The following is a 12848-nucleotide window of genomic DNA, read 5'->3' as shown; positions in this document are numbered from 1 at the left end:
ATGCACTGGGGCGGCTCTGTGGGTTTTTTTATCTGAAGCAACGGGAAACAATGTAAAGTTTGATCTTTTCTGCTTGCCTGTCCAATTGGAAACAGTAAATCATAAAAAGTGACTTTGAAGTTTTGGACGTTGGACTTCTTCTGCATGCGTACGAAGCATCAGGTCAGTGCAGCCGTGCCTTTAGGTTGAACCTTTACACAACGTTTGGTTTGACAAACAATCACAGCCACATTTACATTAAACAAATATAACATGGAAAAGCAGAAAAGGGGAAAAAAGATGAAACATTAAAATAATTTTGGCAGTTAAATGTCCCCATAAAAAACCTATTAGGTGGAACTGAGGTATTAGAAGAGATATTTAGCATAACTGCTAATAATTAACTGAGCAGGTAAGGCAAGGTGAGTTTCCTCACCTGCTCTGCTTCAGGTGAAAAGTTCAGATCTGAAAGCTGATCTGGACTCCACGCCTTAATGAGTCAAAGTTCTGATAGTTCCTACCTGGGATCAGAGCTGAGCGGATTATTTCCACCATGAGCCTCGTTCTGCAGCCGCCGGCGCTGAAGAAGCTGAGGTTGCTGACCTACAGCCTCGTCTTCATCCTGGGTGTCGCTCTGCTGCTCCAGACCTTCAGGTGGGTGAAGCTCTGGAGCGACGAGACGTGCAGACAGAAATCGGGTTCAGCTGAAGGGACGGGAATGTAATAAAAACCACAGGAAGATCCATTTTATTCCTATCAGCGATTCAGTCACTGCAAAATCTACAAGATGAAAAAAATCAAGCTTTCTGTTATAGATCTGCTGCAGTTTTGTTGGCTGGCATCATCTCTATGGTCACTACTGGACATGGAGCCCAAAATTCAGACTTTTTCTAAAATTCTGAAATTTTTCTTGAAATTTTGACTTTTTTTCTCAGAATTCTGACTTTTTTTAATGAGCGGAAGCTCTGGAGCAGGACGAAATCAGGTTTAGCCTCAGCTGCGTCTGAGTGGACGGGAATATCATAAAAAAAAACATAATAAACTCTATTTTCTTCCTATTGTAAATCTGGATTTGTTCTCATTCTGTTAGACATTTGCTGCAGTTCTGCTGTTTGGATCACCTGCATGGTCACTGCTGCAGCAGAAACACTCAGATTCAAACAGAAATCATGAAATGAAATTGACATAAAATGTCAGAAATGAATTAGTGGCTGTTTAGGAACAGATGATGTTGCTTTTTGTTGATTTGTGATTTGGACCACAGAAAAAAAAAGAAGTTTATTTTCATTTTCTCCTAATTCTGACTTTAATCCCAGAAGAATTATGATTTTTATTTTGGCGATCTGAGTAAACAAATCCTGTGTTTCGAGTGAATTTGGAGACTAACACGACTTGATTTTCTTTTTTTGTTTTTTTACATCATACATTGAAAGAGTGAAAATAAAACAAACCATCTGATAAAAATCCATCGCTCAGGAATGTGATTGGGAAGGATGAAAATAAAACAAAAATTTAAAGCGACAACGTTGCAGGAAACAAAAGGAAAATATGAAATAATCTTACTTTATTCCTTCCTGTTAAGCCAATATTATACCTGCTTTCAAAGCCAAATATTGCCACAGTTTCTTCAAATTCCTAATAAATCCATCCATATGTAAATTAATTACAAACTAATCTCTCTCCTCTATATAAATTTCTTCAGTAATTTCAATCCACTCCATTTTCTGGAGGATCCTGGTTTTCCCGTCTCCTTATAATCACTTTTTTAGCTCCTATCATTAAATTAGTGAAATTTTGTTTTCAAAGTTCATTTGTATAAATCTCCTCCCGGATACGTTGAGTAAAATCACATTAAATATCCAGCCGACTCCTGCAGGTACAGCTGGAGAACCGGAGACTCGGCGGTTTCTCACCTCCAACGAGCTTTTGCTTCATTTTAGATGGAAAAAATGAAGCAAAATGAAAAATGTTAATGGTTAATGGTTAATGTTAATGGTTAATGTTAATGGTTAATGTTAATGGTTAATAATCATTTTCTCTGCAGAATGATTGACTTATGTCCTTCCCAGATTAACGGGCAGCCAGATTTGCTGATGTTTAGAAAAACAGAGGAAACATTTAATCAGTCGCTCAGGTTTGTTTTATCCACTTAATGTCATGAATTTTATGGAACAATGAGAAAATAACTTATTTATGCTACTTTGTGTCTGAATGATCGTTATGCATGAATTGTTTATCCTCACTGGCTGTTTCCGTTTCAGGCTGATCACAGAAAGGTGGAATATTAAATTATTTGTTTTTGTTGCTCTGCAGGTCAGACAGGATGTTGCCGCTCCAGGTTCTGACGTACGCCTTGCAGCCGTCGGTCGGGTCGGCCGTGGTCCAGAACCAAACCGCAGGAACTACAGGTCCCACCCCGGATTTTATCTGCAGCAATAATCAATTATAGATCAGAGAAAATCAAGAATAGATGCAGATTTTTCATGTATTAGGGGAATAAAAAATATTATGTACAAAAAAATTAGATTCCCATTTACTAAAGTTTATCATATTATTTACTTTATCATATTTTTGTAGGGAACAACAACAACAAACATTGACCTTTATTTTGCTTCGAAACCAAATCTTTTTAAATGAGGAAATAATCTAACCCTCACATTTTAGAAACTATGATCTGCACATCAGTTTTCTACAAAAATCAGACACTTTTATTAATTTTATTAAAATATAGAATTTTTAGTTTATCATTTTGCAGATCAAATAAAAAATAGTCACCAAAAGTTTGTTTGAAAACCTTTAAATTTCTGTGGCCCTCTGGAGACCTCTGCCTTCGAACAACCTGTTCCCCTCCTCGCCTGTGGGGGCGCTGCGCCAAGAAAAACTAAGGGAAACAACATGAAAACCTCAGAAGAAAAAGCAGAGCTTCTTTCTTCACCAAATGGAAACAAAAATGGAGGCGTCGGATTTTAGCGGTTGGAGGATTTCTCTTTTGTCTTTGGCTAAAAACCACGAGCCATTTCTCCCACTGTTGCTAGGCTACCATGTTTGTTTTGGTTGAATTTACCCAGAATGCCCTGCACTGTAGCCCACTTCCTGCTTTTGGAGCAGTTTCCAGTCCTCTTGGCGTTCACATTAAAACCGAACCAAGAACGAGGTTTGTAGGCGGACCAGAGTTAGCTTAGCGCTTAGCATTCACACCTCACCAACCGAACCGGACCTTCTGGAAATCGGACTGGAGTTGGATTAAAGCGTTTTAAACGGGACCCATGTGAATGAACCAACACCAATCGCTGCTCCCCATGAGAACACCTTCCACTGATTCAGTTTTATTATCCACTAACCTGAACGTTTCCATTTAGCTTCTTCCTGATTAGCATGTTTTGATGTTTTTCCTCTTCCAGTTCTCAAAGGACAGTCAGCCCATCTGATAGGAGTCGGTGGCTCCAAAGCGCTGCTGGTGTCTGCTTTTCTGGAGCATCGAACCAAACCCAAGAAGGTAAGAAAAAATTCACTGGAAGCTGTGATGCAACATGGAAACATGCGTCCTGGGAAGGAAGCAGCCTGTTCCCATCAGAGCTGCATCACCAGGCAACTTAACTCTGTTAAAGTTTCACTTCCTTCGATGTGGGAAAGTTGCTGCCAAAGTGGCATTTAAAGTTGTTGATTGAAATGTGCTGATTAGTTGTCGGCTGAGTTCACAGAGGCGTGGAGGAAAACTGGTTTGTTCCCACACTGGAAAAATGTGGGCACAAAAAACAAACTTGGAATTTTCTAGATTAATTTTGCAGATATAGAAACAAACATTTAATAAAAAAAACAGAAATTTGTGACAGACGGTGACGCGTCCTCCAAGACTGAGCTGGTAAATGTAGGAGATTCACATGTGAATATTTTTCTGGGTTTGTTTCTCTGGATCAGAACCATTTGTCCCGGCTGCAGAATCTTATTAAAGCTGCAGGATGGAATTTTATGAATTTTTTTTTATTTATTTCTGTTGAAACTGTCACTATGTTGTTACTGTTTATGAGATAACAGATAATCAGATAATAGATAATCAGTGAAAAAAATCAGTCTGTCTTCTCCCAGAGCCAGGAGGCGGGTCTTAGTGTTGCCAATCACAATGTTGCGCGGCGCTGCTCGTCCTTCTCCCTCCTTCCCCACTTTCTCTCTAAAAGAAAGTGAACAAACAGTTTTCCTGTAACTGAAAGTTGTTTCTCCACCATTGGCATATGTAGCAGCACGTACATGAGGATGATTGACAGCGCTAAGCCCCTCCCCCTAGCTCTAATTGGTTGATTTTGGTGCATTTTTCAGACAGGAGTAGTAGCTCAGGGAGGAGATGAATCTTTTTACAGATTATCTGTAACAACATGGTGAGAGTTTCAACAAATACATAGAAAATATATTTTTCATAAAAGTTGCAAACTGCAGCTTTAACGCCTCACATGGGATTTGGGAGATATTGTTCTGCTACCGGAAAAAACTCTGGACTTCCACTTCCATATTGTAAAATATCCAGATTCAAATCTTCTTAATTTACCACCTTAACCTGAGATGAAATCTTTGATTTTTTCTCCTGTAAATTGAACCGTCAGCTCGTGGTTCCTCAGCCCGGCTCTCGAGGCTCGCTGCACGTTTTACACATTTCTCTGCTTCAGCAGACCTGAGTTCACCTGATGACTGATGAACAGGCTTTCCTCTGAACCAGGCTAAAACATACAGAGCAGAGAGCCTGTGGTTAGGAAACATGGTGTCAGAGCATAGCTTTATTCTAACATTGTAAATTTATGTCTTATAATCTTGAGGGCAGGGAAGGAAATTTTTGTAAATTTGCCACTTTTTGACGTCAGAAGATACTTTTTTCTTGTAAATATTTGAATTTGGTCCAGAAATTTTTGGTCTTTTTTGGCCACTTTTTTGTCTTTGATCAACATTTTCCGTAATATTCCGTCAGCGACTCTCGCACTAAAAAAAATAAAATTTAAAGCAACGTTTACGACACAAACATAAGAGGCATTACAAGCAAAGTTGAAGAAAGCCACTGCACCCAGTTTAACTGTACACACAAACACCAAAGTTAATGTTTAATCAGCTTCATTTGTGTAGCACATTTCAGCAACAAGGAAGTTCAAAGTTCAGATCATAAAACCATAGAAACCAGTAAGACGTTACATTTATCCAGTGCCATTGTTGTCATCATTAATCAGAGCAAATATGTCTGTGGGAGTTATGAACTGGAGCTCTAAACAGGTTTTCAGCCGTGATTGGAAGAAACTCAGTGTTTCGGCCGTTTGGCAGTTTTCTGGAAGTTTGATCCAGATTTGTGGTGCATAGAAGCTGAAAGCTGCTTCTCCATTTTTGCTCTGGTTCTGGAGATCCAGAATGTAAAAGAGGAACCGAATGCAGAGCAGCAGAGGCGTTCAGTACATGATGAAGATTTAATGGATAAATAAAGACAAAGAAAACACAGGAGCACAGGGAGCCAGAGGAGAACAAAAAAATCACAGGAACCAGGAAAAACAGGGAAGTAACGGGATTTAAAGGTGTGTAAGTACTGGGAGAGTGAATGTGGAGCAAAGGACCTGAGCTGATTGGCTGACTGATTACAGGAGAGAGAGAGAGAGAGAGGCACAGGGGCGAGGGAGATTCTGACAGTAAAGCAAAACTAAACATAGAAAACTTAACAAACTAGAGTAATTAAGAATAACTAGACAGAAGAAATAAACGTAATAAACTAGAATCACTAAGAAAGAATTAAAGTAAACTAGAGACGAGGCTGATGTCATCAAAATAAAAAACCAAATGAGAATGAAACCAGATTGAAATAAACACCAAATCAAGCCACGATCCGAACAGTTTATTCTTGTTCAAATGTTTGTTTTTCTGTTCATTTGAACCCAAGCCGTGGGATGATATTTAAAAAGGTTTTCAGCCTTGAACATCTGATTCAGTTTTCTGAGATGTTTTTCTTTGAGCTGAAGCGAATGGAGTTTCATGGAAGACGCATTAGATGGTTTAATCTAATTTATTATGTTGACAGGTTCTTGTTGTTGCCATAATGTTTCGTCAAGAGAAAGTGTCCCTTCAGTGCCGCCTGCTCTGCAGCGAGCGGCGCCACGTGTCCAGAGCCTCCGTCGACATCCACTGGGATCACTTCGGCTTTCCGTACGGGACGGCCGACGTTTCCTGCCCGCTGCCGCCGGCCTGCCAGGCGCCGAGCCACGTAGCCGTCACCTCGGCAGCCGCCAGGAACCGAGGTACTGCGGCCCTGCACTGGTTGCTATGGTAACGCAGGTGCAAACATGCAGACCGGGATTTTATTTCAGGTAACCAGGTGGGCCGGTTGTTGGGCTACATTCACACAGCAGGTCTTTATGCTCAATCCGATTATTTCTTAAATTTTGATCAAATTATAATCACTTCAAAATTATATCATTACATTTTCAGGACTAAAATGACAATAATTCATAGAAGTCACAAAAAATAACAAAATCAGACAAAGTAATGTTTTTTTCAAAATCAGTTTCTTTCAATAAAAAACTGAAGAAACTTAAAGTAAAAAGAAAGTAAAAGTAAAAAGGACAGAGGAGTGAAAATACTCCTAAAAGTAAAAAAGTTACTCATAAATGTAATTAGTTTATGGATTCTGTTTATGGAAGTCATAATTTCTGTCTTTGGATCCATTTTAAATGTATTCAGCATTGAGAGCATCGTTACCGGGTCCAAATAAAACGAAGGAAGCTGATAAAAGAGAGCGTAACTAATAGCAACAGGCTGTGACTGCAGCGTCTGTAGAGAAGTGTGTTTGGATTGTGATGTGATGCGTTCACTGACTCAGAGTTATAATTATAATTTTCAGCCATTGTTTACGTTTGGATTTACCGCGTTTGGTTTCCTCTGGTGCTGAATTACGACTCGTTTCTCATATGAATGACGCAGAGCTCTGATGAAATGCGACATGACTTTGAAAACTACCGTAAATAGATCTGATTTAGTTCAACACAGGGAAGTGGCACAATTAAAAAGATCAGAATTTAGGTCGTATACGTGAAAAAATAAAAATTGATTTAGTTGGTATTCGCCTGCTGTGTGAACGTAGCCGTAGCGACGTAGAGCTGAGTGTCGTCTGCGAAACGTTGGATATTGAAACATTGTCAAGAGAAAGAAGGTAGCTGATGAAGAGAAGAGTTCCTTGGATTCAGCCCTGAGGAACACCTAATGGGATGGAGAAAGGGTGGCGGCCATCTTGGTTATTTTTGAGGAAAATCGTCTTCTCTCTTTTTGTGGGTTAGATAAAGCTGACCTTGAGTTTTTGGAGGTTCAGAATCAAAAAGAGCTGAACGTCTTTCCGTACAACTTCACCAGCTGTTTCTCCACCATGTACAACTACACCAACATCCTGCAGGTAACATCAATCAATCAATCAATCAATCAATCAATCAATCAATCAAGGTCATTTGTTTTTAGCACATTTTAACAACAAGGCACCTCAAAGTCCATCGAAACACATTTTAAGGTGACCAACAGCCTCAGAAATGTTCAAATCAAACCATGAAATGAGGCTAATTCCAAACCAAAGAGAATTTTCTGCATCACTGCTTTGGAAACTGACTCTGCTGTAACTTCAGGGTGATTTTTACAGTGTAAATTGTGCTGCAGCTGGTGCAGACGGTGGAGATGCTGCAGTTACTGGGCGTGAACAGAATCGTCATCTACAAGATGAACTGCAGCAACGAGACGCAGCGCGTTCTGGACTACTACACCGACAAAGGTCCAGCAGGCTGACTCACATCTCTGTCTTCATAAACATGGTTAGCATAGCACAGCACCTTAACATGTAATATGGGAAAACGATGCATGAGTTAAAAAAGAACTGAAGAAAAACAAAACGCCTTCAAAACCGTTAGTGGAGGGGAAACTTATTGTCAGTTATACTTAATATTATGTTTTTAAAATAGTCTGAAATGAATTAAATTTGAGTTTTTAATGTGTTCTTTCCTGTGAGAGAAGATGCAACATTGACATCCTGCAAATCCTTTGATAAAGAACATTTAAAAACCAACTATAGTGACTGTAAGGCTGAAAGAGAAAAACTGAAGCAAATCAAACGTAAATTCAAAGCTTTTCTTCTGAAATCAGTCCAGATGCAAAGTTTTGGCTTTTTGCAGCCCAGCTGATCAAAATAGTTGTTTTTATTTTATCTTGATGAATAATTTAGCAGAAGTCTAAAAAAGTGGATAAACTTTTAAATTGTGTGTAAATGGAGACGTCAGACTCACGAACACTGAGATGAACTTATTGTTTATTGGTTTGGATCATGTTAAAAAGTAGCTTTAAACTGAAGATTACTTTTATTACAATGGAAATATTTATCCAGACATTTGAGGGAAAATGTTTTTTTTGTTTTTTTTACTCTTTCATCACAACGTTGATGAGTTATTTTCAAATACACAACATTGAAGTTCAACAATGCAGAAATATTCTGCTTGTTTGGGTTAAATAAAAAAGTATAAAAGATTTTTTTTGAGTGTAAACTAAAAGCAGCCGTCCGTCTCCAGGTTTAGTGGAGGTGGTTCCTTGGTCTCTGTCGGAGTATCTGAAGGTTTCTCGTCGCGCTAAACCCGATCAGGATCCTGGTGACATCCACTACTTCGGTCAGATCCCGGCGCTCAACGACTGCCTGTACAGATCCATGTACCGGTCCAAATACGTGGCGCTGCACGACCCGGACGAGCTCATCCTGCCGCAGACGGTCGACAGGTACTGACAGCTGACCCGTTCCAAGTGACATTAACCTTTAAAAATGTAATTGCAAGAATTTACTTCGCTGTATTTAACTTGCTCTTCACCTGCAAGATCAGCAAAAAGTTTTTCATGATTTTGAAGTGGCAGAAAAAGGTTCCATGATTCTTTTTCACTCTTTTTACAAATACTTTTTCAAACAGCCAATGGTGGTGATTATATTGCTCAAAGGAAGTTGAAGGTGTTTGATCTCCCAGCGTGGGCAAAGAAATATGTTCAAGCATATCGTGTTCCCCTCCTCACCTGTGGGGGCGCCACACCAAGAACCACTGAAGGAAACGACATGGAAACCTCTGAAGAAGACATTGAACACAACTTCTTTCTTCACTAAAATGCAGTGGTGTCAGATATTAGGAATAAGACATGGGAAAGAAATGGAAAGGGTAATATTCAATTAAATCACTGGGACTAATTTATTAGGGAAACATAAAATAAAAAAACATATAATTCAAGCACTTATTACGTTTTTAAAAGACACAAAATTAGGTGAGAGTGTGTGTATGTATATAATATAGTTATTTTAGGGTTTTAAAGATAAATTGAATGTCTGGATAACATCTTTGTCCAGTTGATGGCTGAACACCAAGCCTGTAAACTGCCAGTAAACACCATAGAAGAAGAAGAAGATATTATGGGTTGTTTTTCCTGATAGCGCTAAGCTAACAGGTTTGTTTTGGTTGTATTTACCCAGAATTCCCTGCGCTGTAGTCCACTTCCTGCTTTTGGAGCGGTCTTTGGTCCGCTTGGCGTTCACACACGCATTCAAACCGAACCGGAGTTCACTTCAACCGAATCCAGACCGAGGTTTGTAGGATCAAAGTTTGATTAGCATTCACACCTTACCAACCGAACCGGACTTTCCAGGCAAACGGACTGGAGTCGGATTAAAGCGAGCAGAACGATGCCGGGGTAAAATGCTAACTAACACGCCTCAAATTCACCCATGCAACCAAACAGAGGAAGCAAACTAATCGGTGCTCAACATTTCTCCATTAAACACGTCTACAAACTTCTGACCAATCACACAACAGCTGCGAACAATTTTCACCATGCAACTGGATCAATGAACCGGTTTCGTAGCTTCTGATGAAACGATCTTTGAGTTGAGTCAAGTTTTGGTCTTTTATGATGCGATAGCCACCTTTGTGTTTTCTCTCCTGTTCCGCCTTTTGAAAGTGTTTTACTGATTCGGACCTGCTTCCTGCAGCTGGTCAGAGCTGCTGCCGCTTCTGGAGAAAAGACACGGCGCTGACCGGTGCTTTTACTTCGAGAACAACTGGTTCCCCACCGAATTCACGCTGCCTCCTCCGCCGCCGAACGTCCTGCCTGGGCTGGGCCTCTGGCGAAACGTATCCGGGGCGAACGTCCTGACTCACCTGTACAGTGAACCTGTCAAACCCAAACCTGCCTTCAACAACTTCAAGACCATCACCAACCCTCGGTCCGTGTTCGTCGTCACCGTCCACGGAGTGCTGCGCTCGCAGAAGAGCTGCGCCTGGGTGGACAGGACGGTGGCCCGGATGTACCACACCAAGTAAGCAAACGCTGCAAATCGACCTGACGGAACAAAAGCATCTAGAGATTCAAGTTACAGCTGCAAACTGCAGAACTGTTCAACCTTAAACAACTGAAAAGATTTAATCCAAATGCAGGAACATTTCGTTCCTTCTCTCCCTGGACATCGACCAAATCCACCCCAATGTTGGTTTGGTTGAATTTGTCCTTAAATCGTCCCAAAGAATTTGTGATTCTGATGATTTTATGCATCTTTTCAGTTCAGGTCAGATAAACTTGATTGTCCCCCAAGGAACAATTTGCTTTGAAGATAAATAACATCGAGAAAAAATCTATAGAAAATACACCACAACATCCAATCAGCGTACGGAACATTTAATTACCAACAGTTTGTTTAAGCTGGATCTCAAATGGTTAATGAGACTAACGAGGATAAATGTAACTTTTTATCTTACATTTAATCAGCCTGTAGAGCGATGAAGAGGATGGCCTTAGCCTTCCTCGTTACTCTGGTTAAGTTAAGTGGTTTTGGAGGAGAACTACTAAACTTAACCAGTCATTTTACTGCATCATTACGAAGCTGTTCAGCGACTCAAACTGAAAATGTTCAAACTGACTCAATAAAACAAGAGTTAAACATCTTCATAAAAACATTTAAACTACTTCATTTCCAATAGCTTATTGCAGATCACACACAGCAATGATAGCATTTTAAAATCATGAATATTTTTTGTTCTTTGCGTTGCTCCGTATGTTTGACTGTAGAAAATACGACTCAGATCCCATTTCCGGACGTTTCCCTGCTGTGTTTCTGCAGAGTCCGAGGACAAACTGGACTGAAGGCCCAGCAGCTGATTTATGACGGCAGGCTGCTGAGCTACAGCGGCCGCCTGACGTCGGCCGTCAGCGCCGTCCTCAGGGAGACGCGGCTCCTCCCTGACGGAGCCAGACGCTGAGCAGGAAGGACTTTTAATCAATTCATATGGACCATATGGTTATGACTCTACATGTTACTGTAAATTAAAACTATTTCAGCAACACTTCTGCATCTTTTAACTGAAGGTAAAGCTGAAAAAGGGCCTTTTTATGAACAAACAGTGGGTTACAGTCTGTTCCTGTTCGTGTTGCGGGACGATCTGAGGAAGAAAAAGATAAAGATCACCAAGCTGAGACGGAGACGTCAGACGGACGGAATGACTTTATGACTTAGAAATGATTCATGTTTGGCCGCCAGCGCAGATCAGAACATTTAACTTTAATTAGGGTAAAATTATCCAACAAATTAAAACCGTGGAGAGGAAAATGTTAGAAGCATCCAACTGTCCTGCTGCAGGTTGATGATAAAGTAGAAACTCAAGACAGAAAATGCACAACAATAAAACAGAATGAAAAAATGAATGGAATCGATATAATTCATTCTGCAAGGAATCAAATGTGAATCTTTTCTTTAATTCAACTCTGACTGCAAAGTTTTTCTAATTTTGCTCTAAAATTCTCCTTCTGTAAATTTGCTGGAACCTTGAATCAGATTTTTGTTTTTACCTGTTTCTACTCTTTGGTAATTATCTGGTTCAGTAATATTTACAGTAATAACTCTGCCCCTGAAAAATGTTTAAATATAGGAGATGTCGGAGCTTCGGGGATGAGAGCTCTGAGTCTCCTGGACGTCTGAAGGAGCCGCCGTTGATCCGTCACTTTTCACTCCATTTGGTAGAAGAACTTTATTCCTTTTCCAACACCAACAGAAGAAAGCAGAAGAATTTGTTGTAAGTATTGTTTAAAATTTACAGTTAACTCCTTCTGCTTTTATTTTGTGATTTCTCTTTTTTTTAGCAACATTTGTATTTTATTTTCTGACACCTTACGGCAAAAGTTCAATAGCAGGACAAGAAATTAACGTCACTTTCACACCTGGACTTTGTTTTGTACTGAATCAGTTAATGATTTTAACATTTAACTTTGTTTTGTTTTACCCAGAATAACGTCCAGTCAACCATAACCTGTCTGTTCCTGGTTCAGAGCAGAAATCAAAACAAATTCCTTTAACCTCGGTGTTTTCTGCCCTGCAGTGATCTCATAATTAAAACATCAAGATAAACAGGTCTGTCCAGGGATCCCGCTGGGTGAAATGTTCTTAACTTTCCTATTGTCTGTCTCCTTTTTTAAGTTAATCCTCACAGAAATGTGAAAAGTCGTTTTGACCAGATTCAGTTTGTTATAACAGGGAAACGTGAATCAATCTGTTTTGATTTCCACATTTTCTTGGTCAGTCAGATCTCCAGCCGACAAAGATAAAGGAATATATATATAAAGACCTGAACTAAAGAGCAAATCAAAACATTGAGACTTAAAGCTGATCTGGATTCTGATTGGTCCAAAAGATGTTGTATCCGATCAGTTTTAGATCAATATATGAACCAAAGTGCTTAAGACTGAAAAAAAACAAGAAGTAACTCTCACCTGAATCAGTTCATCTTTCTTCTCCACCATCCCATCAAAATGGAGTCGAAACAACTGAAGTGTTTTTTACCTGATTAGTGTCTCTGTGAGGC

General features: G+C 39.7%; 1 protein-coding gene across 2 annotated transcripts; it reads left to right on the top strand.

Annotated features, from left to right (window-relative positions):
* The first annotated feature begins 282 nt into the window (after positions 1-282).
* Positions 283-12744, top strand: LOC111611989. Of its 2 annotated transcripts, XM_023351305.1 has the most exons (10): positions 283-633; positions 2024-2113; positions 2293-2387; positions 3381-3475; positions 6020-6236; positions 7272-7384; positions 7639-7750; positions 8538-8739; positions 9989-10315; positions 11114-12744. In XM_023351305.1, the coding sequence occupies exons 1-10, from the start codon at positions 533-535 to the stop codon at positions 11250-11252; spliced, it is 1491 nt and encodes a 496-aa protein (XP_023207073.1). In that variant the 5' UTR covers positions 283-532; the 3' UTR covers positions 11253-12744. The 2 variants fall into 2 exon arrangements, with proteins under 2 accessions (XP_023207073.1, XP_023207074.1); XM_023351306.1 differs by lacking the exon at positions 2024-2113 and having other exon boundaries at positions 285-633; positions 11114-12743.
* Positions 12745-12848: the final 104 nt, after the last annotated feature.

This window comes from Xiphophorus maculatus, chromosome 18, assembly GCF_002775205.1.
Source record: "Xiphophorus maculatus strain JP 163 A chromosome 18, X_maculatus-5.0-male, whole genome shotgun sequence".
NCBI lineage: Eukaryota > Metazoa > Chordata > Actinopteri > Cyprinodontiformes > Poeciliidae > Xiphophorus > Xiphophorus maculatus.
The sequence above is the reverse complement of the archived record's forward strand: the minus strand, read 5'-3'. Positions and strand labels throughout refer to the sequence as shown.

Coding starts and splice junctions, on each gene's coding strand:
- LOC111611989 (XM_023351305.1), top strand. CDS start 533: ATGAGCCTCGTTCTGCAGCCGCCGGCGCTGAAGAAGCTGAGGTTGCTG. Junction 2,388..3,380: donor CCAAACCGCAGGAACTACAG/GTCCCACCCCGG, acceptor TTCCTCTTCCAG/TTCTCAAAGGACAGTCAGCC. Junction 8,740..9,988: donor CTGCCGCAGACGGTCGACAG/GTACTGACAGCT, acceptor TGCTTCCTGCAG/CTGGTCAGAGCTGCTGCCGC.